The sequence below is a fragment of the Oryza glaberrima genome, chromosome 4 (genome assembly GCF_000147395.1).
Source record: "Oryza glaberrima chromosome 4, OglaRS2, whole genome shotgun sequence".
Classification (NCBI taxonomy): Eukaryota; Viridiplantae; Streptophyta; class Magnoliopsida; order Poales; family Poaceae; genus Oryza; species Oryza glaberrima.
Genome location: NC_068329.1, coordinates 20,680,635 through 20,705,611, shown reverse-complemented (window position 1 = coordinate 20,705,611; position 24,977 = coordinate 20,680,635). Strand labels below are relative to the sequence as shown.

General features: G+C 52.2%; 5 protein-coding genes across 6 annotated transcripts; 2 read left to right on the top strand and 3 right to left on the bottom strand.

Annotated features, from left to right (window-relative positions):
* Positions 1–7,811: 7,811 nt before the first annotated feature.
* Positions 7,812–9,988, top strand: LOC127771275 (60S ribosomal protein L6-3-like). Its single transcript, XM_052297149.1, has 4 exons — positions 7,812–8,101; positions 8,199–8,305; positions 9,353–9,534; positions 9,626–9,988. Exons 1-4 carry the CDS (start codon positions 7,878–7,880, stop codon positions 9,779–9,781), a joined length of 669 nt encoding a protein of 222 aa, XP_052153109.1. The 5' UTR covers positions 7,812–7,877; the 3' UTR covers positions 9,782–9,988.
* Positions 9,989–10,121: 133 nt separating this feature from the next.
* LOC127771274 (FT-interacting protein 1-like) lies at positions 10,122–13,653 on the bottom strand. The gene has a single exon (XM_052297148.1). The coding sequence runs from the start codon at positions 13,191–13,193 to the stop codon at positions 10,623–10,625; it is 2,571 nt and encodes an 856-aa protein (XP_052153108.1). The 5' UTR covers positions 13,194–13,653; the 3' UTR covers positions 10,122–10,622.
* Positions 13,654–15,248: 1,595 nt separating this feature from the next.
* On the bottom strand, positions 15,249–18,189 carry LOC127770256 (protein POLYCHOME-like). 2 transcript variants are annotated; one of them, XM_052295922.1, is made up of 5 exons: positions 17,915–18,189; positions 17,773–17,813; positions 17,623–17,676; positions 17,233–17,510; positions 15,249–16,142 (listed from the first exon to the last, which is right to left on the bottom strand). In XM_052295922.1, the coding sequence occupies exons 4-5, from the start codon at positions 17,497–17,499 to the stop codon at positions 15,759–15,761; spliced, it is 651 nt and encodes a 216-aa protein (XP_052151882.1). In that variant the 5' UTR covers positions 17,500–17,510; positions 17,623–17,676; positions 17,773–17,813; positions 17,915–18,189; the 3' UTR covers positions 15,249–15,758. The 2 variants fall into 2 exon arrangements, with proteins under 2 accessions (XP_052151882.1, XP_052151881.1); XM_052295921.1 differs by having other exon boundaries at positions 17,596–17,676; positions 17,915–18,182.
* Positions 18,190–18,356: 167 nt separating this feature from the next.
* Positions 18,357–20,271, top strand: LOC127770255 (uncharacterized). Its single transcript, XM_052295920.1, has one exon. The coding sequence runs from the start codon at positions 18,376–18,378 to the stop codon at positions 19,960–19,962; it is 1,587 nt and encodes a 528-aa protein (XP_052151880.1). The 5' UTR covers positions 18,357–18,375; the 3' UTR covers positions 19,963–20,271.
* An 82-nt stretch (positions 20,272–20,353) lies between these two features.
* LOC127770254 (probably inactive leucine-rich repeat receptor-like protein kinase At5g06940) lies at positions 20,354–23,602 on the bottom strand. Its single transcript, XM_052295919.1, has 2 exons — positions 21,348–23,602; positions 20,354–20,917 (listed from the first exon to the last, which is right to left on the bottom strand). Exons 1-2 carry the CDS (start codon positions 23,596–23,598, stop codon positions 20,547–20,549), a joined length of 2,622 nt encoding a protein of 873 aa, XP_052151879.1. The 5' UTR covers positions 23,599–23,602; the 3' UTR covers positions 20,354–20,546.
* Between the last annotated feature and the right edge of the window lie 1,375 nt (positions 23,603–24,977).

The following is a 24,977-nucleotide window of genomic DNA, read 5'->3' as shown; positions in this document are numbered from 1 at the left end:
AGGTTTCAACGCTAGGTGTCATCTGGGTAAGGGATCATCGGGCAAGAACACTTTGATTGTAATATGGACCTAGGAATAGGCTTTATTGATGTTGTAAGGTGTCTTACATGTATGGATGATATTGACTCATACATAGAATTTACGTAGTTGGTCAATGTTCCAAGAATTTGCCATCTCGCGACCATCACCATCTGCAATTTTGAATACGCCTGGCCGCAAGACTTGTGTGATCGTGTAAGGTCCTTCCCATTTGGGTGAGAGCTTGTTTCGCCCTGCTTGGCTTTGAACCCGTCGGAGGACGTAGTCGCCGATCGAAAGTATGCGTGCTCGGATGCGCTTCTCGTGGTAACGGCGGAGGGCCTGTTGGTAATTGGCTGCTCGGACGGCAACTCGTTCGTGATGTTTCTCGAGTAGATTCACATCGACGTTTCATTGCTCCTCTTGATCCTCGTCGGAATACTTCTGTACTCGTGTACTCTGATGTCGTAGCTCGTTGGGGAGCATGGCCTCAGAGCCGTACACGAGAAAGAAGGGCGTTTCCTTGTTAGACGTTGTCGGTGTGGTGCATACGGCCCATAGTACTGATGGGAGTTCTTCGACCCATTTTTTGTCATGTGACATGAGCCTGTCGTAGACGCGGGTTTTGATCCCTTATAGTACTATGCCGTTTGCCCTTTCGACTTGTCCGTTGCTTTGAGGATGAGAGACCGAGGCGAAGCATATCTTGACTCCCAGCCCGATGCAGTAATCCTGGAAATCGGCGCTGATGAACTGGGAGCCGTTGTCGGTTATGATGCGGTGCGGTAGTCCGTATCTGCAGAATATCCCCTTGATGAATTTGATGGCGTTGTCGGCCTTGATTTCCCCCGTGGGTACTGCTTCGATCCACTTAGTGAATTTGTCTATCGCCACGAATAGGAACTTGTAGCCGCCCTGTCCTCGTGGGAATGGCCCGAGTATATCTAGCCCCCAGCACGAGAACGGCCAAGTAAGAGGGATAGTCTGGAGCGCTTGCGCGGGTAGCTTTGTGTGCTTACTGTGGAATTGACAGGCTTCACATCGCTGGACCATGTCGCATGCATCTTTGAGGGCGGTTGGCCAAAAAAACCCTTGTCGAAAAGCTTTCCTGACCAATGTCCGACCAGCGGCGTGTGACCCACAGATGCCTTCATGTATATCAAGGAGGAGGTGTTTGCCATCGTCGGACGAGACGCATTTGAGAAGTACCCCGTTTGGCACTTTCTTGTATAGATCGTTGCCGACCATACAGTAGATTTTTGCTTTACGGGTTATTTTCTCGGCCTCTGTATCGTCCTCGGGCAACTCCTTGCTGTTGATGAATTTGATTACTGGGATGCGCCAGTTATCTGTGGTCTCGATATCGGCAACGGCGCGTTCTGCCTTTGTGGCCTCCGAGCTAATGTCGGGGGCGGCCGGGCTAACTTCGCCGCTAACCTCTTTTACTGATGGCTTCGTCAGGATGTCCAGAAAAGTGCCAGGCTCGAGCGGTTCTCGTCTGGACGCACGTCGTGCTAGGTTATCTGGCTCGATGTTGTCCTTGCGGTAGATGTGTCGGACCTCGATCCCATCGAACCTTTTCTCTAGCTTCCTGACTTCTGCGAGATACTTGGATAACTCGGGTTTAGAGCATTTATAATCTTTGTGCACCTGGTTCGCGACTAGCTCGGAGTCCCCTTTCACGATTAGTCGCTTGACCCCAAGTGCGCCTGCAGCTCTTATCCCGGCGAGTAGTCCCTCGTATTCGGCTGTGTTATTGGTCGCCCTGAAGTTGAGGTGGATTGCGTGCTTGAATTGATCTCCGGAAGGAGACGTCAAGATAAATCTTGCCCCTGCTCCTTGGCTGTTGAGTGCACCATCGAACGCCATTGTCCACGTTTCGTTGTCGATTTGGTTGTCTGATTTGTTATTGGGCATAGTCCAATCGGCTACGAAGTTTGCGAGTGCCTGGGACTTGATGGCTGTTCGTGGCACAAAGTGGACATCAAACTGGCTGAGCTCGACTACCCATTTCGCGATGCGGCCGACAACGTCTTTGTTTCTCACAACTTCACCAAGAGGAAAGGAGGAGACTACTATGACTTTGTGGGCTTGAAAGTAGTGGCGTAGCTTCCTTGATGTCATGATGACCGCATAAAGCAGCTTTTGGATCTGTGGATATCTTGTCTTTGCGTCGTGGAGAGCTTCGCTGACGTAATAGACTAGTCGTTGTACTTTCTCTCTCTCGACAACAATGACGGTGCTAACGGAATATGGCGTGGCGGCAATATAGAGGAATAATTCTTCATTAGGTTGGGGAGCAACAAGTACAGGGAGGTTTGATAGGTAGCGCTTGAGTGCAATGAATGCCTCTTCGATTTCCTGTGTCCATACAAATTTGTCTTGTTTCTTCAGCAGAGCGAAAAAAGGTTGCCCTCGTTCTCCCATCCTAGCGACGAACCTGCTCAGTGCTGCCATGCATCCGGTTAGCTTTTGTACTTCCTTGAGTCTTGTGGGCGACTTCATGTTCTCGATTGCCTTGATCTTCTTGGGATTTGCTTCTATTCCTCTGCCAGAGACAAGGAATCCGAGCAGCTTGGTCGACGGTACTCCGAAAGTGCACTTCTCTGGATTGAGCATGAGGCAATATCGTCGGAGGTTGTCAAACGTTTCCCGCAGATCGTCAATCAATGAGTCGCTTGTCTTGGTCTTGACAACGATGCCGTCGATGTATGCCTCAACATTGTTGCCGAGCTGGTCGCTAAGTGCGCCCTGGACCATGCGCTGGAAAGTATTCCCTGCGGTTATCAGTCCGAACGGCATCTTAACATAGCAAAATACCCCGAACGGCGTGATGAATGCTGTCTTCTCTTCGTCCTCTTTTGCCATGCTGATTTGGTGGTAGCCAGAGTAAGCGTCGAGAAAGCTCAACAGCTCACAACCGGCTGTTGAGTCCACCAGTTGATCTATTCGAGGAAGAGGGAAGTGATCCTTGGGACACGCCTTGTTGAGGTCGGTGAAGTCGACACACATTCTCCATTTCCCGTTGGCCTTCCGCACCATGACTGGATTGGCTAGCCACTCTGGATGAAGTACTTCTCTGATGAAGCCAGCTTTGAGAAGTTTGTCGAGCTCTTCTCGTATGGCTTGTTTTCAGTCTTGTGCAAATCTCCGCAGTCTTTGCTTTACTGGCTTGGCATCAGGTCGCACCATGAGTTTGTGCTCAATCACCTCCCTGGGGACCCCCGGCATGTCGGACGGCTGCCAAACGAACACGTTAGTATTGTCGCGGAGGAAGGTGATGAGCGCGAGTTCCTATTTCTCGCTTAGTGTCGCCCCGATCTTGACGGTCTTGTCGGGGTTAGCACTGGAGAGTGGAATGATCTTGATTGCGCCGTCCGGTTTCGGCGTCTTGTTTGTCTTGCTCACTTTCTTGGGTGGCTCAGTCATGGCGGGTGGGCTGGGCGTTTGCTCGACCATGTCAAGGCTCCGTTTGTCGCATTGCACCGCCAGCTTTGCGTTCCCTTGAATAGTGATTGTTCCCTTCGGTCCCGGCATCTTGAGCACTTGATACGCGTAGTGAGATGCGGCCATAAACTTCGCAAGTGCAGTTCTCCCGATGATGGCGTTGTAAGCTGTATTGAATTCAGCGACATCAAAGGTGATCTGCTCCGTTCGGAAGTTGTTAGCTTGGCCGAAAGTCACAGGCAACGTAATCTTGCCCAATGGTCTGGACGAGGACTAGAGAGTAATTCCATGAAAGGGTTGATCGGTTGGTGTCAACTCGCTTTGCGGAATTCCCATCGCGTCCAAAGTGCTGGCGAAAAGAAGGTTGATTGAGCTGCCACCATCGATGAGAACCCGCGCGACCTTGATGTTCCGAATAGTGGGTTCAACCATGATCGGATATCGTCCTGGGATGACGGCAGTCTTGGGGTGGTCTTCTTCCGAAAATTCTATCTTCTGTTCAGACCACTTCATCTTGGGTGCAGCCCCCTGCCATGTCGAACAGACTTCACGTTCCACTTTCTTGTATTCTCGCTTTGAGGAGTATGTTGTGGAACCTCCGAAGATGTGTGAAACGTGGAGGTCAGAGTCTGGATATGCTGAGTCTGATTCCTAGGGAGCCGCCTTCGCATCCTTTTCGACCACGCGTACTCGCTTGCCTTTTTCAAATGCAATGTGCTTCTCGAGCGACCTTTTGAAAACAAGGCAATCTTCCAAAGAATGTCTGTCCGTCTTGTGTATGGGGCACCATGCTTTCTTTGTGTCGCTACCTTGTGGGTCTGGGCGCTTGGGAGGGTTCGCGTATTCTGCTGCGAGGACTTCCGCTTGAGCTTTCCTTTTCCCATTTTTGCTATTTTTCTTCTTGCTTGACTCAGGTGCGTCCGTGGCTGGTTTCTTCTCTCCCCTGGTCTTCGGCTTATCGTTTTTGCGTCTTAGCACATCATCTGCGTGGGCGCATCGCTCAACAATCTCGAACAATCTCCAAGTAGTTGTGATGCGTCTTGTTGCCAACTCCTGGGTAGTATAGCAATCTCTGACACCGGACTTGAAGGCGCGAATTACATAAGCGTCGGTGATTTCGGGGATTGTATGTCTGCACTCGTTGAAGCGCCGAACATATTCCCTCAAGGATTCACCCGAGTTCTGTGTCAACGCGTGTAGGTCGTCTTCGATCGCGTGACGCTTGTAGGTTCCTTGGAAGTTGGCGACGAACTGCTGCCACAGGTCTGCCCACGAAGAGATTGAGTAGGGCGGGAGATGCATCAGCCATGAACGTGCAGAGCCTTTTAACGCAGTTGGCAAATAATTCGCCAATGCGTTGTCGTCTGCTCCGGCAGCGTAGAGTACTGTGGAGTAGACTTGAAGGAACTCTTCTGGGTTGGTGCTCCCATCGTACTTTTCTATTGCTCCGGGTCGGAATCTCTCAGTCCATCGGACATCACGCAGGGAACGACTGAAAGCTCTACACCCAGCGCTGGGGGCGGTGGGTTGTCAGCGATCGTGTGTCCTTCGTGGATGTCTGTCTGATGATGAGAAAGACGAGGATGATGACGATGACGATGGGTCGCTTGGTTCCGGCTTATGATTATGAGGATGTCGGCCTGGCTCTCGAGAATCCTGTCGTTGTCTCCCGCTGTTGTCTCAACGCCGGTCTCCATCATCGTCGTCATTATGGCGACGTCCTCGACCAGTATCGCCTGGCATCCGCCGTTCGCGATCGTTGTGATCGTGGCGGTTGTGGCGGTTATCACGGTCTCGGTCTTCGTTTGAACGGTCTCCTCGATCTTCGTTATCATGACGCCGTGAAGAGACATGACGCCGGGAACGGTTCTCGTTGTCCCGTGTGCGTCGTGCCTCTCGGCGGCCGTTGAGGTGATCGCGGAGATCGTCGGTGCCGCGAGGTGGAGGGGTGGCTCGATGAGGTGATTCCCTCCGTTCAGGGTTTTCACCATTGGCATCGCCAGTTGGTGGCTGCTCTGGGTGCGCTGCGGTAGCGGCCTCTTCGAACGCGTTGCTGAGGTTGGTCACTGATTCCCGTAGTCGTTCTGTCCAACGCGCGAGATCGTCATTCAGAACGGGATCGTAGGGGGTTTCCCTCAGTATAGCGTTGACGGCTCTGATGTGTTGGGCCGGAGTGGCCACTTGATTCTCAGCTTCTGCATTGGTGCGCGCTGACGTGCCGACATCATCGATAGCCAATACCTCCCGCGGCGCGCTCGTTGTCGATGATCCATAGTCTTCGAGGAGGTGCAAGACTGATGATTCGTGGGGATCGACGTCGATTACCCCAACAAATCGATCTGAAGTTGGCGTCGCTCCTCGTTCCTTGTCTTTATCCCTGATGGGGATGTGTGACTGTTGGACCTTAGGAGATGGCGCTTTCATAGCGCTGAGAAAGACCTTGCAGCTTGAGAGGTCGTGATTCTTTGTCTTGTGAATAGGACAATAGACATCACGGGTTGGAGAAATACGTTGAATTCCACGCTCTTTGCAGGCTCGAATTTCAGCGCGGACGTTGAGAAAAACCCAGCAGGCTTGCAAAGTGTGTTTCCTGGTTTTGTGGATAGGACACTAGGACCTTGTCGCTTCGGAAGTCATCCTCGTCGGCTCGTCGTTCTTGTCGGAATGACAAGGTTTGGCCGCATTAGAATCCTTCTCGAGCTTGTATGTCGTCGATGTTCCGTTCTCCGTCTCGGCGGGAGGATCTTTCGACATGGGGTCGTCTTGGTTTGTAGCCACTGCGTTCTCGTTTCCGGTCATTGATGGACCGGCTGAGATCGGCATCATGGTGTAAACCGGGAAGACGATTTCGCCGACTTGAGTACACACCAGCATTGTTGAAGCAGGGAATACTTGGTTGAGGTTGGTGTTGACGCTGTTGTCGACGAAGCTGGATGATATAGTAGTAGAACCTTGAGCACCAAGTCCCCCTACCTGGCGCGCCACTGTCGACGGGTGATACCCGTAGACCGGATATAGAGTATTGGGGTACACTGGTACAAGGGTCTACGTAATACGACATCAAGCAGACAAAAGACGAAGATTATACTGGTTCAGGCCCCTTGATAGGTAATAGTCCTAATCCAGTTGATGCAGGATTATATGATGGAAAACACAGGTTACAAAGGGAACAATGGAACTCGATGGATCCGGCGAGATCGTAGTCGAGTTGGTTCGACTAGATCCCCGACGATTTGGCTCCTGCAGGCTCCGACTTCGTAGGCTGTGGGGGTTGTGTTGGCTCTGAGATTCGATGCCTTAGGTCCTCCCCGGGGGGTCCCTTTTATATCGCAGGTCAGGCGGTTTCCCAGTAGAACTCAGAGACATCAGACCTTACACGATACATTGACGACCCAGTCTTGTCTGAGTAGGACTCTTTCTATCCGTAAACTCCGTGAAGGATTTCCTTAATGTATGCAGAGAGTATCTGTATGCGCGTGGGTATGCCATACCGATATGCGACGTATATCGAAGGGTAGAGGGTATGCCTAACCCGTAACCCTGACAATTTCCTTAGCGGTTTTGAGAGTGTTTTTCGCTGACGTGGCTTATTGACTTGGTCTAAGCAACTGAGTCATCAGCTGGTCAGCCAAACACGGTGCGCGTGTTGGTCAACGTCGCTGCTGCGGTCCCCTGTCGTGGCGCTCTAGCTGCAAGATATCGGGGATCCCACCCGCCTCGTCGCCTCCCTCTCCGTGCACCCGCTGCTCCGTGCGTAGACTAGCTGGGGCGTGCGGCAGAGCAAGCGAGAATGTGCAAAGCCGCAAAAAAGAGCGTAGAGAGAGGGACGAAAGAAAGAAGAGAGGAGGCAATGACATACAGGGTGTGTTTGGATAATGGGAAATGGGGGGTGGGATTAGGATTAGGAAATGAATGAAGGGTTAGGATTAAATGAAAGAAGGAGAATGAATAGTTAGGATTTAAAGATGTCTTTTTGTGGGTGGGAAATCATTTCCATTTCCATTAGCCAAACATTGCCATAGGCCTTACTCGCTGACTCAGCTGCATGGACTAAGTCAACAAACTATATCAGCGAAAATCACTCTCAAAACCGTCGGCGACGAACTGCACCGGTTTTAATAGCTTGAGGATGAACATATATGGTATTCCGATTGAGGGGTATCAATCAGGCTGGAGGCACATTTAAGGGAGCCATTATGGACTTACTCCACTAGCATACTACACCTTATGAGCCAAATGGGCCAAGAGGCCAAAAAAGAAGCCCATTACGGATAGCACGAAAGCTAGGGTTTACGACCTCCCAAATCCTCCCCGCCGCCACGAGGTATAAAGGCGAACCCTGACCCGCCGCCGCCCGCTGCTCTCGCCCTCTCCGCACCAGCTCCCCGCCGCCGCCGCCGCGAGCTGATCCAATGGCGCCGACGTCGAAGCTGTCGCAGGGCATCAAGAAGGCGTCGCGGTCGCACACGTACCACCGCCGCGGGCTGTGGGCCATCAAGGCCAAGCACGGCGGCGCCTTCCCCAAGGCCGAGAAGCCCGCCGCCGCAGCCGCCGCCGCCGCGCCCAAGTTCTACCCCGCCGACGACGTCAAGCCCCGCCAGCCCAGCACCCGCAAGCCCAACCCTACCAAGCTCAGGTCTCCGAGCAGCAGCAACTTGCCCGAGTTCTCTCTGTTCCGGTTCATTTTGCTGATGAGGTGGTTCGATTGCTTGCTGACCGCTTTGCGGATGCAGGTCGTCCATCACGCCTGGGACAGTGCTGATCCTGCTCGCCGGGAGGTTCATGGGGAAGCGCGTCGTGTTCCTCAAGCAGCTCAAATCCGGCCTGCTTCTCGTCACCGGTAAGCCAACGTTGATAGTGTGACACAATATAGTTTAAGAATCAAAATCTGTTAGATTGGTATACCACAGTATAGTTTCGTACGCACTGAATCTGTGATGAATGGTCATTTGACTAGTTGTTATCGTGTAACATTGATATATTTGTGATGAAAATAACTGGTCTCCTTGATTAGCTTCGGTATTAATCTCTTGGCAGTCATTTACAGTAGCAGTGTAGATTGTGCCTTCGATTAGCACGGTAATTTTTGGGATAAATGTTTGCTGAAGGTTTGGAGATGGTTATAAGTAAAAAATGTGGGGCTATGGTCATTGGTATAGCACTACTAGGTGAAGTTAGGTTTAGGCAAGTGTCACACATATTAGCAGAAATGGTTTGAAATGTTTGGTTGAAATAATGAGTTTCTCTGTAACAGACCAGACCGTATAATTTATCCAAGGCAGATTTTTTGGTCTGTTGACCTTTTATTGTAGTTATAATAATCATATGGTTCAATTTCTTAGAAAACATTTAAGATGGACTGGTAATTGTCTTTTTACCAACAACCTTAATGAAAGTTATTTTAGAACACTCTAATACTTTCATTGTAGGGTTAAGAATGCCATGCAAACGGTTGCTAGCATCGTAATAGTGCTATTTCATCATAGCTTTCATAGAAATGTCCTTTGTGCTGGATTCCTTTACTTCCCATGGACAGCATGTGGCGTTTTCGTGCACACAGTGTTCATCTGCAATAGAATTGCAATGATGTTGAAGTTACCTCTGAGATATGGTGACGTTTTGCATAAATTTAGCATGCATGTGTATTATACAGTTCAATTTTCATATGTTAATTCAGCTTGGTAGTTTTTATCTGCTCTACCCCTTCATTCTGTTGTATATGCAATAAGTTTGCCCAATGTTTCTTTGTATAGAACCAAGTTGTGCAAAACGCAACTGGCTTGATGTGAATTTGTATTGTCAATGATTTATATCTTTTTGAGTTCTATATTGCATTCAGACACTCATGATCACAATAACGTTGAGACTTACAATCCATCCCTTTCAGGACCTTTTAAGATCAATGGAGTTCCGATCCGCCGTGTGAACCAGCCCTACGTCATTGCTACGTCCACAAAGGTTGATATCTCTGGTGTTAATGTGGAGAAGTTTGATGACAAGTACTTCTCTAGGGACAAGAAGCAGAAGGCGAAGAAGACCGAGGGTGAACTTTTTGAGACTGAGAAGGAGGTAAATGTTTTATATAATCTGAAAACTTCTGATCATTGTATATTTTGATATTGTGGTCTGTTCTTATTATGCGATTCATCTATTCTTTTAGGCAACCAAGAACCTGCCGGAGTTCAAAAAGGAGGACCAGAAAGTTGTGGATGCCGAGTTGATCAAAGCTATTGAAGCTGTCCCGGATCTGAAAACTTACCTTGGTGCGCGGTTTTCTCTCAGGGACGGCGACAAGCCCCACGAGATGGTTTTCTAGATTAGTTGGCGCTAGGCTCTAGTTCTGAAGCCACTTTGCCTGTTCAACCTCAGTGCGCTCTTGAATTTTGTATCTGACTGGTGAACCATTCGTTTCCATTAGTATCTGTCTGTCAAATCTTACCTGAAGTCTTATACACTTTGCTGGGTTCAATTTAGTGATGTTCTGCATCATACATTCATACTATACACATAAGCCATTTTGCCACTGAAGTCTTCTGCTTTGTGTTTCTGCATTCTATCAAGGCATCCAATTTAACGTGTCTCCAAAATATTGGGACTTAAGGTGTTGCTCACTTGCACTTCCAAAATACTGGGACTTGAGGTGTTGCTCACTTGCAATCTGGAATAATTTTGGGACTTGAGGTGAGAGGTGTTGCTCACTTGCAATCTGGAATAATTTTGGGACTTGAGGTGTTGTTCAATCTGGAATAATTTTTTGATAAGTTCTCAGATCTTATTTATGTCATTTGTGTTTTTTTTACCTAACTGTAAAATTTGTTGCTAAATCATGTTCTGACTCCTAAATTGTATTGTTTGTTCTCAGATCTTATTTATGTCATTTGTGTTTTTTTTTACCTAACTGTAAAATTTGTTGCTAAATCATTTTCTGACTCCTAAATTGTATTGTTTGTTCTCAGATCTTATTTATGTCATTTGTGTTTTTTTTTACCTAACTGTAAAATTTGTTGCTAAATCATTTTCTGACTCCTAAATTGTATTGTTTGCGATTTTGAAGACTTTTATCTGGGTATATGAATGTGCAAGCATCATTGGCGATGAATTACAAGAAAAAAAAAGTTTTATAACATCATAAGACACAAGAAACGACACATCATATACTATAGCATGGTATCGGCGCGGGACGGCAGCCTCTTGAAGAAGTTGCCGGCGGCCGACGGCATCCGGCTCCGGAACCGCGGGTGGCGGAGCAGGTACAGCCCGGCGACGAGCGCCAGCACCCGGGGCGGCGTGGCGTACGCCACGACGTCGGCGGCGAGGCAGGCCGCCGTGAACACCGCCGTCGCCCTCGGGTCCCTCCACGCCAGCAGCGACCGCACCCGCTCCCCCTGCGTCGCCACGTCGCCGACCACCGCCTGGATCCTCCCGGCCACCGTCCGCAGCCGGTCGTACCGCGCGCGCACCACGCCGTCGGGCCTCGACGTCGGGAACGTGTCCGCCTCCTCGTCGAGCTCGTCGGCGCCGGCCGCCTCGGCGCACGACAGCCCCGCGTCCGCCTGCGGCGGGCGGCGCGGCCGCCGCCGGTAGCTCCAGGCGCCGGCCACGGACGCGTAGAGGAACGCGGTCGGCAGGATGAGCTCCGGGAAGCAGGCGAAGGTGACGAGCAGGAGGTGCGCGAAGATCGTCGTCGCAGGGCTCCTCCACTGGCACACGTCGGCGAGCCACCGCGCCGCGCCGGCGGCGCCGGAGAGCAGCGCCGTGGCGCGGAGGAAGTTGGCCCTGCTCCGCCGGATGCTCCACAGGTGGGAGCCGGCGTCGAGCATGTACTCCACGACCTCCCGCCGCAGCGGCGGCTCGGCGCGGCCCAGCCGCGCCGCCACGACGCCCACCGCCTGCCGCCTGAGGCTGTCGAGCTGCGCGACGGCGAAGGGGTGGACGTAGTGCGCCCCGGGGAGGAGCGGCTCGCCGTAGAGGCGCACGACGCTGGCGAGGGACAGGCAGGTGAGGCGCACGGCGAGGCAGACGTCGCCGTTCTTGCGCAACCCCGACGGGTGCAGCACCACGAGCCGGTGCGCGTTGGTGTACACCCTGTCCATCTCCAGCGTCGAGAGGCGTATCCTCACCTTGCCGATCCTCTGGTCCTTGCCGCCGCCGCCGCCATTGCCGAGGTTGCAGTTGTCGAACACGGCGAGCGTGAGCACCGTGCACGGGTCGTAGACCTCCCAGGTGTACTGCTCGTTCCACCGCGGGGTGGAGGAGTCGACGACGGTGCGGGTGCGCACCCACTTGTGGCCGTACTTGGCGACGCAGTACGCGTCGGTGGTGCCCCGGCCGCCGTCGGCGGCGGTCTTCATCGGGGGGAGGCCCTGCGCGCCGAGGACGCCGACCTCGAGCACGCCGATGGGCGGGCGCCACAGCTGCCTCGCCGTGGGGCGCGTGTCGCTGGCGTACATGGCGGGCTCGTTCATGACGTGGTAGGCGCCGTCGAGGCACGCCCGGAGGTGCACGCGGCCGGCGAAGGCGGGCTCCTCCGGCGAGTGTCGCGGCCGGTGCACGAACGGCTCCAGGCTGAACCACTGCGACTGCGTGTGCGTGGCCGCGGCCGCGCCGCGCCGGTCGAGGCGCCTCTCGAAGAGGGTGAGCGGCAGCACGGCGCGGCCGACGATCTCGTCCTTGCCCGGGTGCGCCGCCCGGGCCTCGACGACGAGCACCGCCGGCTCGTCGAACGGCTCCGCCACGACGAACACCAGCTCCTCGTTCCACGATGGGCTCGTCGGGCGGCAGCACGGCTTGGTCCGGAGCGTCACGCCGCCGACTTGCACCTTGACGACGACGAAGGCCTCGCCGTGCCGTCCCTTGTCGCCGCCTGCGCCGGCGACGGCGCCCGGGACGACGTCCTGCGCCTCGAGCACGCTTATCCGGAGGTACCACAGCTTCGGCGTCACGTACACCTTGGACCGCGTGCTCTGCACGGCCGCCACGCCGTCGCCGCCTCCGCGCACCGACGCCGCGCCGGCGTGCCACGCGTCCGCGAACGCCTCGTCGGCCTGCGTGCCGACCCACACCGCGAGCATGACCTCTCCCTGCACCGCCCTGCCGCCGCCGCCGCCGACGTCCTCGAGGCGGTACCACTGCGGCGCGAGCGGGCTGTCCGGCGGCACGCGCACGGGCGCCTCGCCGACGTCGAACGCGACCCTTCCAACGTAGCCGTCTCGCGCCACCGCCGCCACGGCGTCCTTGTCCCTGACGAACACCTCGAGCACCGAGGCCTGGACGCGCTCCCGCGAGAAGGCGAACACCTGGTTCCACTCCGGCGCCGCCTTCCGCTCGTGGTGCCGCGTCGTGCCCCGGTAGTTCCCGAGCCGCACCTCCACGTACGGGTTGCACCCGCCGCCGCCGGCGACCGTGCTCGCCGCCGCCGTGAGCCCGCGCGCCCTGACGACGCGCACGTACAGGTAGTGCATCTGCTCCACGAGGTCGTACGCGCTCGCCACCCTCTCGCCGGAGCCAACGCCCATCCAACCACCGCCGCCGCCGCCGCCGCCACCCGCCGGCCACGTCTCCCTGACCTGCGGCCGTGTCGGTGTCGCCATTGCCTCCTTGGCCATCGCCGGCGGCGCCTGTGCACGGAACACGTACGGACACGCCATGACCCGGCTCACCGTCGTCTCCGGCTCGCCGTCAGGGCGGCTCACCGGTCGGCTTTTCCCGTCACCGGCAAGGGAAGCCATGCAAATGTGGCGCCATCAGCTAGTACGACGAGCCACCACGCAATGGTTTTTTGTCTTTGCTGTTTCTAAGCAAAATCTTTGCAGAAGCTTGAAGCTATCAGTGAGCGCACAAGAGTACGGCTTACTAAGGTCAAGTGTAAAATGGAAAAGGTTGGTGAGTGAGATCGAGTGATCGCGCCAGTTTCGATGGATTCGGAATTATGGGGGAATAAAGATGAGATGGTGGGGTTACTTTTTTTTTGTGTGTGTTTTTGGGTTTGAATAAGAACAGGAGTCTTGGTGAAGATTCCTGGGATTTTTCTCACGAAACTGCATGTGTTTGTGCTGCTCTCCTGTAACCTGTCGAGTTATTTAGTTTTCAGGGTGATCTGCATTTGGATTCATTTCTTTTTCTTTCATGTTTCAGAACTAAAAGGAAGGTTTATCTGTAGTATCACATTTTTTTTTGTGATAAATGGATTTGTTACTTGTCTCTCCCCCTTCTGAATAAGTAGTGGAGTGTACCCATTGTACCGAGTTGAGGTGATATTCTGCCAACAGCATATCATGATAACAACTTGGCTGGAAATTGCAGGATCATTCAGAACAAATATTTGGTAACTCTGAAAATGGTGCTCGCGGTTCGCCGCTGTTTAAGCCTGGCACTGAAAGTGTTTGCCGCTTGATTAAAGCTGTAATTTTGTGTTCTGAAGTTTTAACATATAAACCCAGAAAATATATGGCCATCATTTTTACTGAATTAGGCACTTAGGCCTCACTTTCCTTGTGCGTTTCGTTTTAAAAAAGAACGATCTTACAGTTTTTGTGCCCTGCAGTATTCAGCAATGTACAACTGTTGGTAGCTGACGGTAGTCTCATGTCAATCTTGCTCTCCAAATATCGTAGACAAACGTAAGCAAAAACTCTTCTCTGAAGCCAGAAATGTTTCTATCAGCTGTGATAATTATATGATAAAGTAAGACGAAGGTGCACATTGCGTACTTGTTTCGAAAAAGCGAAAGTGATTCAGAGGCTTTTGGCGCCTGGACCTGGTTTTTGCTTTAACCAAAGAAGCTCCTTTTTTTTTTATCTCGTTTCATCTTTATTCTCCCCAGTTACCATTTAACTATATTGACCAATGGCTATAGAAGTCTAATATAGCATTATACCATTTAATTATTTTTAATTTTCATTGGGCAAATACAAAGATCAATGTAGGGTCTACTATAGCTCTTCAAGAACTAAATTTTACTTTGTACTATTATGAAATCAAGATATATTTTTTGCCTACTGATTTGTTTATCCTCCTCGATATTTCACCCGATGTTTTGTTTTTGTTTTTGTTTTTCCTTTCACTCATTGCTTTGGTTTAAGTATACATGCTTTATCAAAGGTCATGTTCCCAGTAGTAGAGAAATAGCCAATGCACTACATTGACTTATGGAGCACATCATAAGGCAGCACTATTATCACTTTAGTGCCAAATGGCCAGCAGATAGGGTCTACCATGTGAATCTGAACAAAATCTAATAACTTCAGTCTTCAGATTTTACAAAGATTAGGTAAGATTGATCTGAACAGCTTTGTTTACCGAGTTTTGCTGCTTTTATTCTGTTCTCGTCTTACTTTCAAGTTGTTCTGTGGTTACTACATGAGATATCAAATGGATTGTTTTTTTATACCAGTACAGTTATTATCTTTCGCCATATGTTTTCTGAAGTCATAAAAACAACTGAACGATAGATGCAGCCAGGAAGTCGGGCAGGTTTTGCTCGGTAAGCAACTATAGCCAACTACACATGTGCAGATGAGTGACAGGTAGTACCAATCTTCATTTAGTCAAGTGAATGGCAGCAAAAACTAGGGTGAAATGCCTTGCAAGTTTGATCAAGCTTTGTCAGCCACAGCCACTCCAGTTTTCCTCTCTTTTTCGGGGACACCCCAGTCTTCCTCATGGCAGTTTTGGTGCTTCACTATTGGCAGCAGGTATTGTGCATTCTTGCTATACTTCAAAATATTCTGCAAGGAACGCCATACATCAAGAGTACAGAAACACATATGACGACAGTGTCTGAATTGCCTAGAACACATCATCTTTGTATTCAAGACAAAGCGGTACCTTTATAGAGTACATCAGCTTGTATAACAATGAAACGCATGAATTACACAAAGGTCTAAAAACATGCATACAGTAGTGGTTCGTGCAATATTGCAGCAAAAACAAGTATTTCTACAGAGTTCAGTTGTTCCTTGGTCCACTGCAACTAGTAGTAGAACACATGGTTCTACAATAGCATAAACCACTGCCAGTGACAGCACAGCTGACACGGTGGCACGAGCTACAGTTCAGTTGTTCTACTGCAGAAGAATGAGCCATTGCCATTGACAGCACACCTGGCACTTCCAGCTGTTAATCCTAGAACTAGGTCCTCGAGCAGAGCACCATGCAATGGTAAGCCTAGAAGGAGAATAGCAGCAGCACATTGAGCAGTTTAAGTTATCAGATATGGAAGCAGCAGGCAAGAGGGAAGAAGAAGTCTGAGATGGACTTTCTCCCCTTCCCAACTACGAAGCAGAGCATACACCTTAACGCATCGACATGAGCGTGCGCCTCTGGATGGCCCTCTTGGAAGGCTGAGCAGCCGCCGCCTTCGGAGTTCTCTTCAGGTTTCTCCTCACCATCTTCTCTATCTGCTCTATTGAGCTGGACAGTTTCTTCTCCATATCATCCAGAAGGACTGGATCCATCGGCTTGGACGGGGTAATAAGTGATGTTTCAGATGGCGAGGAGAAAATCTTCAGACTGTCCTTGGCCAAGCTAGATGCAGGGGTCGCAACAATTTGAGTTGAGTTGATGCCAGGTTCAACATCAAGGGAGTCCCGAACTTCAGTGCAATGGGGAGTATTCTGCTCAGGTGTCTGGCTTCGCTGCTGAGCAGCAGCAATCCTTAAGCGGCTTCTCTGAATAGCCTGAAAGTCTTAAGTCAGATTAGCTGCACCAGCAAGGAAAAAGCAAAGTAGACTATAACATCCATGTGACTAACGCAAGTACAGCTGAAAAATATCAGTACTCATGTCATATAAATTCAGATTCACTGAAAGTCTATACAAATGTTAATTTAAATTTTGCAGTGATTAGATGGTGGACATGTGCTTTGAGCTTAACTAAGAAAGGCCAACATCATGCCCAGCAAATAGTAATTCAGAATATATATATGGAAATCGGATCGACTAGAAAATACATCACTTGACTTGAGCAATGCTATAGAAACACTTCAATGTTTTCCATACAGGTAATAACATTGTGGTATAGTAAGATGAAGCCGTTTTGACTCAAAATGGCAGTATCAACATATGTACAACAGTACACATTAAGAAATTATCGACCTAAAGCATGAGTGCAAGACCACAGGCGCTCGACACAACAATTGCCCAAAGGAGGGTATAACGGATGCCTTAGAATTCATTTGAAGAGAGAACAAGGCCTCATAATACTACAAGATCAAGAAACTAGAAAAATAATTCAAGATCACAAACTAAGCTACTACATGCACATACGCAAAGTGAAGTATCATGGACACTTAATAGGCACCAGGAAACAGGAAAATGCATTACAGAATACTATGTTAATTGTTAAACATGAAACAAACCAACGCAATGTTCTCAGACGATCAATGCGGGTAAACGGCACCAGAAGTTGCCTTAAAATTCCAACTAGCACTTTTTAACTAAAATATCTTGTTATGAGTAGGTTACTATAACAAATTGCTTCACATGGCCATTGGTTAAGACAAAAATCACCATATATAACGACGCGGTACTAAAATCTTAAATAGCACAAAACAAACAATTCCAGAATCAATGTAGACAAAAAATAAACAGCGTATCACACATTTATCGCATTTTTTCCATATTGCAACTACGATCAAGTCCTTAACAGACACCATACCCACTGAATTGAACATACCTTTTCCGCGAGGTGATTAAATCACACATTCACAATGTCACATCATTTATACTGCATGATCCATATCATAATCTGAAAGAAGCTTTCAATCACCTTTGCAATCGCCGTGATGTCACGCAATGGCGTCCTCGGGTACCAATCAGGAAGTGGGCTTCTCCTCTTTGTGGCTGTGGCCTTCACAGCCCAAACCGGGGGCACGTTCTCCTTGTTGTTCGATGGCCGTATGAACCGCCGAGCCAACGGCTTCCCGGGGCCCCTCGCCGCAAGAGCACCCGGCGAGGCCACCCTCCTGATGAAGAACCCGCCACCGCCGGAGAGCTCGCCAAGGGCCGTCCTCTTGCTATCCCTCATCTCAGGCATATTGCTGTAATCTGCAAGTAGCAGAAGAGGCACCGATGTGTAAGAACACGCCAAACGCATCAAAAGATCAGGGAAATGGGCACATATTAGCCTCACATCCTTGGTCTTCTCTCTGATCCTTACTTCTACTCGTATGAATCCTAGCTAGAGTTCCTTCTCCTCCTATCCCCCGGAAATCTGCAATAGCAAAATCCAAAGTAACCATCGATGCAGCAAAACCAAGCGATGACGCTACCCCAAACCCCCCAAGAATCTGCCATACTTCTCACTTACCCTCCTCAGCCTCCTGCTCAGATTCAAAAACCTCACCAGATCTGCAACGACAGAGGCAAACAGACGCATCAGAACACCCAGCAAACAGTTCATCAAAAAATGGACAAAACAACGGACCCCCAAATCTCAAAAAACCACTCACCATTTGCTCGCCTCTTCCTCTAATCCTGCCGCTTCGAACCCCTCCACGATGGCGCTATGACATCCAACCTGCCGCAAAATCTCTGAAGCGGATTGCTCAAATAGGCGAAGTGGAGAAGAGGGAGAAATTGGGGAAAATTTTTGCGGCGGCGATGGGCGGGCTCCTCTCGAAAAACTCAAATTTTCGATTCGGCGAAAAACGTGGCGGAGAGCCAAAATCACCGGTCCACGGCTCACCCATGGGCCAAGACCCCCCCATCCAGACGTCCGTTTGTACGACGTGGACGGCTGAGATGAGCCCGGTGCGTGGACGCGGTCTATCCCGAGCGCGCCATGGACGGCCCATTTAGCCGAGTGGGCCTTCGGCCCGCGCGTGGCGTGAAGCCGGCCACGCGACGCCAAATTTGGGTAATTCGGGGGGAGTGAAGGGGGTAATCCGCAAGATGGCCACCGGATTCGAGCATGGAGGAGGAGGAGGAGGAGCATAAAATTCCCCAACCTGGCAATCGCCTGGAGCCTTCGAACCCTAGCGGGGTAGCCGCCCCGGATCAGCCGCCGGCGCCGCCCATCGCCGACGCAGCCGACGCGGGCGCGGCCGCCATGGCGCCGTTCAGGCGCTGGGCGGACCTGCCGCCGGACCTGCTGTGCCGCGTCGGCGACAGGCTGGACCTCAAGTGCTACGCCAGCGCGCGCGGGGCGTGCACGGCGTGGCGGTCGGCGCTGTCGCCGGCGTCGCCGGCGCTCCTCGTGCTGTCCGACGCCAGGATGTGCCCCTCGGCGGCGTCCCTCCCGACGCGGCGGTGCTTCGACCTCGCGGCGATACTGACGGGGGGCAGATGCGTCGGGTCCAGCAACGGGTGGCTTGTCCTGTCCATCGCGCTCTACGGCGGGCAGAGCGCGTTCGTGCTTTTCAACCCCATCACCACCACGGAGATCGTCCTCCCGCCCCTGATCTACGAGAGCAGGTGGGTCTCCAAGGTCGTGTTCGCGCCCAGCCCCGCCAAGGACGACTACGCCGCCGCCGCCATCTGCGACATCGACAGGATCGCCTACGTCACCGCGGGCGCCAGGAGGTGGGCCGTCCTCGACCCCGTCCGCCTCGTCACCGGCGACCAGCTCACCGACGTCGTCTACCACGACAAAGGTAAGGTCTACTGCCTCACGAGGTGCGGAGACGTGCACCTGCTCCGCCTCCCCGAGCGCCGTCGCCGGAAACCCGCCGATGAGCCAGGGCCATCAGAACAACCACCAGAGGCACCAGTGGTGCCGCTTCCTGAATGCGCAGTTGCAATTCGAGCTAGGCGAACCCAACTCCACCACAACTTTCGCATGGTCTGCTATGACCATCTTGGACCAAGGGATCAGATGATGCCGATGAAGCTCACTGTCTGTTCAGAGACACTCATCCCTTTCAATTATAGGAGGTTCGCGATCGGACCTCTCGAACCGGACCTAAATGCGCCGGCGACGGTCGAGCCATTGTTGCCAGAGGGGAACCTCCCGTTTGATCCTGCCACCAGTTTCGCTCCGCCATACAACACCGTGTCTGCTTTTACCAATGCCAAGAACATTGTGCTGTGTGAGGGCAACTTGTACCAAATCTGGAGGAATGCAAGCTGCACTGTGACTTTGCAGCTGCCCGGAGGCGGTCACCGTCGTGTATCGGAGAATGAAATCTTGGTTCTAAGGTACTACCCCCGTCGCCAGCCGTGCTGGGATGCTGTGACAGACTTGGGGGGCTACTCAGTGTTTGTTGGGCGGAACAATGCCGTGTCGATGTATGCTGAGGGTGTGCATGGTCTCAAGGGCAACTGTGTGTACTGGATTGGTGGGCGTGGTAGGGATCAGGGCATGGTGTTCGACATGGAAACCGGGAGGTCTACGCCTTGCTATCCTTTGGTTGGTGGCATGCCAGGGCCTTTGCAAAGCACGATCTGCTGGTTCTTCTTGAGTGATATAGTGAACGCCAGCAACAATAGTGGAGGAAGGAGGGTTTATCAGACACGATCAAGGTCCCGTGCGGAACGTGCACAGGATATGGAAGAGTAATGCGTCGCCAGATTGCTTGGTGACATAGTGGGTTTCACCGATCACGATGATAGAAGTTTGAGCTTATGTACCATAGCAAAAGTGTGATCTGAACGTGCATAAGTTGTGGCAGAGCTGGTGTTTCAAAACTGCCCGTGTAGCCGATAGTTTATTGCGATTGGTTTGTTTTCCAAATCAATTTTCTCTGTCTAGTTGTGCTTATGTAACTCGTATCACCCTTATATATTTGTGTAATGGAACAATCGCTGTCATCTTGTTGAGCTTGTATTCATCATATTATGATGGAATAAGAAAATGGATTCTGAAATATATTGTTGCTGTAGACGTTCTGAATTGTGGCACCATTAGTTTCTCTGAGGTTCCTTCTGTACTCCAAGCTCCGGTTGCAGAATAAACCCACATTTAATTCTCATTATTATACTAAGTGGATTCCTTCTCCAATGTCAATCAGAATCCCAAACTATGTACAACAATGCAAGTCTGAAACTCTGAACATCTCAATTCCCATCCTAGTTTCTGCTCAAGCACAACCTGAAGTCCTGAGGCAGAAGTAATCTGCAACCTGGCTCGACGAGCTGTTCCACTCAAGGTTCCACAGCAACTCCGGTGAACGGCGGCAGCGGCGGCAGAGTCTGCGGCGAATGCAGCAGCTGCAGCGACCGGACGACCTCATCCATGGCCGGTCTCTGGTCAGGCATCACCGAGGTGCAGCGCAGGGCGAGCTCCAGCGCCGCCTGCATCCCCTGCTGCGCCGCGTGGGAGACGGCGGCGGCGGGGTCGAGTATCTGCGCCGCGCCGCCGGCCACGTTGACCCGCCGCCGCACCCACCGGACGATGTCCACCGAGTCGTCCGACGCCGGCTGCCCCGCCGGCTTCCCGGTGATCAGCTCCAGGAGGATGACGCCGAAGCTGTACACGTCCATGAGGTGCGTTGGTTTCTTGGTGCAGTTTACCTCTGGTTGCAGCAAAAGAGCAAACAACTTCAGTGGGATAAGTGCGCAGAGAGCCAGAGTTTTATGAAATCTTGAGTGCAATTCTGCTGTGGAAATAGCTATCCTAATGAAATTCTGCTTCTGGGCGAAATGTATAACTGAAAACACAAACGAGTTGATGATGCCTAAGTACCAAAAATACTTCTGAAGAATTCGTTCAAAAAAATACACTCCCTCTATTTAAGATTATAAGTCGTCGTTTCAACTTTGGCCAAAATCAAACTGCTTGAAGTTTGTTACTACTTTTTATATAAAACTTAGATTAAATTTGAAGAGTTTGACTTTGACTTATAATCTGAAACGGATGACGTACTTCTGAAGATCATAACTGCATTATATCCACACTGTCCTGAACTGGTTGCATGGACTGAACTGTATGAATGATACGCTTACCTGGAGCGATGTAGCAGCTGTAATTCAGATCAGAAGCCAACGAAGATCGATACGCCTTCTCGCCAACGACACGATCGATCCCAAATCCGGTAACTCTGGGCTCAAAATCATCACCCAGCAACACATTGCTCGACTTGAGATTGCGATGCAGCAAGCGAGGAGTGTAATCACGGTGAAGGTACACCAACCCTTCTGCTACTCCGATCGCGATCCTCAACCTGTCGTTCCACCCCACCGCGAACTTCGGCGCGCGTATCAGATCCTGCAAGCTCCCCATCCTCAGGTGCTCGTAGATGACGCTCACCTCGCCGCCGCCGCCATGGGAGTCGTAGCAGAAGCCCAGCAATCTGGCAATGTTCTTGTGCCGGATTTTTGCGAAAGTTTTCATGTGATTCTTCACTGCTCCGAATGTTTGGTTGCTTGAGCATATGAATTTCTTGACCGCGATGTTTTGCCCGTCTTGCAGCTCGATCAGGTAGACCTTGCCGAATGCTCCCCTGCCAATGGCGTTCTTGTCGCGGAGTGCGGCGAGCAGCTCGTCGGCGGTGATCTTGATCGGGTAGAAGAGCACCAGCTTGGCGGCGGCGTGCAGCCTCCTGCAGACGGCGAACGCTCCGAGAGCCAGCAGCAGCAGCACGCCGGTGACGAAGGACGCCACGGTTGCGGCCAGCGCGAGGCGGTTTCTCGACGGCGGCGCGGCCGGCGCGTCGCAGCCGCCGTCCGCCGGCAGGCCGCACAGGCCGGGGTTGCCCTGGAGGAACACGGCGGGGAGGGCGCCGGAGACCAGCGACGGCGGGACGCGGCCGGTGAGGTGGTTGTAGGAGACGTTGAGCAGCGCGAGCTTGAGGCCCTGGAGCTCGGCCGGGATGGCGCCGGTGAGGCCGTTGCTGGACACGTCAATGTACGTCAGCACCGGCAGGCCGCCGAGGGACGCCGGTATCGGGCCGGTGAGCGCGTTGCCCGACAGCGACAGCGACACCAGCCTCCTGCACCTCGTGAGCTCCGGGATCGCGCCGGAGAGCGCGTTGCCGGAGACGTTGATGATGCTCATCGCCGGGGAGTCGCAGAGGGTGTCCGGCAGGCCGCCGGCGAGCCGGTTCGCGGAGGCGGTGAACCGGTACATGGTGCGGACCATGCCGATGCTCCGGGGTATCTCGCCGGAGATGCTGTTGTTGTCGACCTGCACCTGCTCGAGCCGGGACGCCGCCGCGGACAGCTCGGGGAGCCGGCCGGAGAAGCGGTTGCTCTCGGCGCGGACCACCCGCAAGTCCGGCAGCGACCAGAGGCCGGCGGGGAGCTCGCCGGTGAACCCGTTGCCCTGCACCTGGAACCTCTGCAGCATCACGCACTTGCCGATCTCCTTGGGGAACGGCCCGGAGAAGCCATTCTGCGAGAGGTCGAGGGACAGCAGCTTCCGGAAGTTGTGGCCGAACGCCGGTGGCAGAGCTCCGGTGAGGCTGTTCATGGAGAGGTCAAGAACCTCAAGCTGCTCCAGCTGGAGAAGTGTCTCGGGGATCGCGCCGCCGAACCCTGACCCCTGCAAGAAGAGCCACCTGAGTCCGGCCATCTCGCCGAGCTCCGGCGGCAGCTCGGACTCCAGGAACTGGTTCTTGGACAGGTCGAGGAAGTGCAGCTTCGTGAGGTTGCGGAACAGCGCCGGGTGGAGCACGCCGGAGAGGCGGTTTCCGCCGAGGTCGAGCACCTGGAGCCCCCGCAGCGCGGCGAGGCCGGGCGGCACCTGACCCTCGATGTCGTTGCCGCTGAGGTCGAGCGACGCGAGGGAGGCGAGCATGGCGAGCTGGTCGGGGAGCGGACCCCAGAGCCCCGCGGAGCTGAGGTTGAGCGACACGAGCAACGCGCACCGCGACAGCTGCAGCGGGACGGTCTGGTTGAAGGTGTTCGACGCGAGGCTGAGCGCCGCCAGCCCCGGCACCCGGCACAGCGGCTCGGCGGCGATGTCCCCGGAGAGTCCGAGGCCCTGCAGCGACAGGCCGACCGCGACGCCGCCGCCGCCGGCGGCGGCGGTGCAGGTGACGTGCGACCAGTTGCAGTACGGCGTGGAGCGCGACCACGTCGACAGGGCACCGGACGGGTCGTTCAGGGAGGCCCTGAAGCTGAGCAGCAGCTCCTGCGGCTGCACCGGCATCGCCGCCACCGCCGGCGCTGCCGCCGAGGCGGCGTTCGACGGCGTGGCGAGGAGCAACACGGCTGAGAAGAGGAGGAGGTTGGCGGCGGCGGCGGTGGTCGCCATGGACGGAGCGGAAGTGCAAGGCAAGAAGGCGTCAGGAGTGTCGTAGCCTAGCCCGTGCTGCGGCTGCTGCTGAGAGTGTTGACTCCGAAGCGCAATGAATGACAAGTCGCTGCAGGGCTTGACCACTGTCCGGGGCGCGGATCCCGCGCCGTCGATGGACAGATCAACGGTTGTCGACTCTCCGGGGCGTCCGGATGAGTAGACCGACCATGCTGACAATGGAGAAAAATAAAAGAGCAAGTACTCCAATGTAGTACTATCATGCTAGTAAGCATTATTCATGAACATGAGAGAAGAGAGGAGAGAAAATGGGATACGAATTCCTAGCCAACTGTGCCCTACTCTCTCCGCTAAAAAAAAAAAAAGAGAATTGACCTCTCTAACAAATGTGGACATACCTATTCAGAGGAGGGGTCCAAGATTTTATGTACGTACGAGATATGAGCTAAGTATTAATGGTGTAGTATATATTTATATTAAACTATCGTATGAATAGGTTATTAGATTAGTTGTAGATTTTTTAGAGCTATAACAGTTGGCTATACTATCAAGGGAACTTGCTCTAATGCTATTCCCAGTGCACGTTTCATAAAGAGTTTTAATCTCATTAATAAGATGCCAAGTAAAGCAAATTGATGATATATCATGAAATTTCATCTAGATGAAACATGGTTTACCTATGCCTTGGAAACAGGATGAAACCCCACTGTGACTGAACATTTCATCCTCTACCTTGGAAACGAAAATGAAACCCCACTGTGACCAAATAGTTTCATATAACTATTCAATAATTGAGTGCTATGAAACCAAGAAATAAAATTGTGCATTGGAGACATTTGTTTCATTCATCAATCCAAACGTCTTTAGATTACGTGGCACTTTTGAAAACCACAAAATAAAATCGAATGGCCTAAGGGCGTGTGTTATTTTTTTTCTTTTCCAACTTCTACTTTCCCGTTTTTCACAATCATATTTTCTAAACTATTAAACAATATTTTTAATATATATATATATATAATTGTTTTAAAAATCATATTAATTTATATTTTAGTTTTCATAGCCTTTACTGTACTTAATTAATCATACCGTACGTTTTACTACAGAGGAAGGTATCCAACCTTTCAGATAAACAAAGCCTAAAAATATTGAATTGTCAGCTGCGGCGTGTGCAGGGGGTTGTACAATGTGGCAGGCTGCTGTGGTGTCGGATGCACTGACATTTTGCACTGTGCTCCGCTTGGACTTTTGGGGTGGAGCAGGAGGCGCTTTTGGAGGTTGGAGTGGCGCCCTTGTCCTGCGCATCGGGGGACGACGACACGATGTGCAGTGCAGTGCAGTTCACCACCAGGGAGGGAGCGAGAGATCGTTCGTTCGCGCAA

Coding starts and splice junctions, on each gene's coding strand:
- LOC127771275 (XM_052297149.1), top strand. CDS start 7,878: ATGGCGCCGACGTCGAAGCTGTCGCAGGGCATCAAGAAGGCGTCGCGG. Junction 8,102..8,198: donor CCCAACCCTACCAAGCTCAG/GTCTCCGAGCAG, acceptor TTGCGGATGCAG/GTCGTCCATCACGCCTGGGA. Junction 8,306..9,352: donor CGGCCTGCTTCTCGTCACCG/GTAAGCCAACGT, acceptor CATCCCTTTCAG/GACCTTTTAAGATCAATGGA.
- LOC127771274 (XM_052297148.1), bottom strand. CDS start 13,193: ATGGCTTCCCTTGCCGGTGACGGGAAAAGCCGACCGGTGAGCCGCCCT.
- LOC127770256 (XM_052295922.1), bottom strand. CDS start 17,499: ATGCCTGAGATGAGGGATAGCAAGAGGACGGCCCTTGGCGAGCTCTCC. Junction 16,143..17,232: donor ACATCACGGCGATTGCAAAG/GTGATTGAAAGC, acceptor TAAGACTTTCAG/GCTATTCAGAGAAGCCGCTT.
- LOC127770255 (XM_052295920.1), top strand. CDS start 18,376: ATGGAGGAGGAGGAGGAGGAGCATAAAATTCCCCAACCTGGCAATCGC.
- LOC127770254 (XM_052295919.1), bottom strand. CDS start 23,598: ATGGCGACCACCGCCGCCGCCGCCAACCTCCTCCTCTTCTCAGCCGTG. Junction 20,918..21,347: donor CAGCTGCTACATCGCTCCAG/GTAAGCGTATCA, acceptor TGCTGCAACCAG/AGGTAAACTGCACCAAGAAA.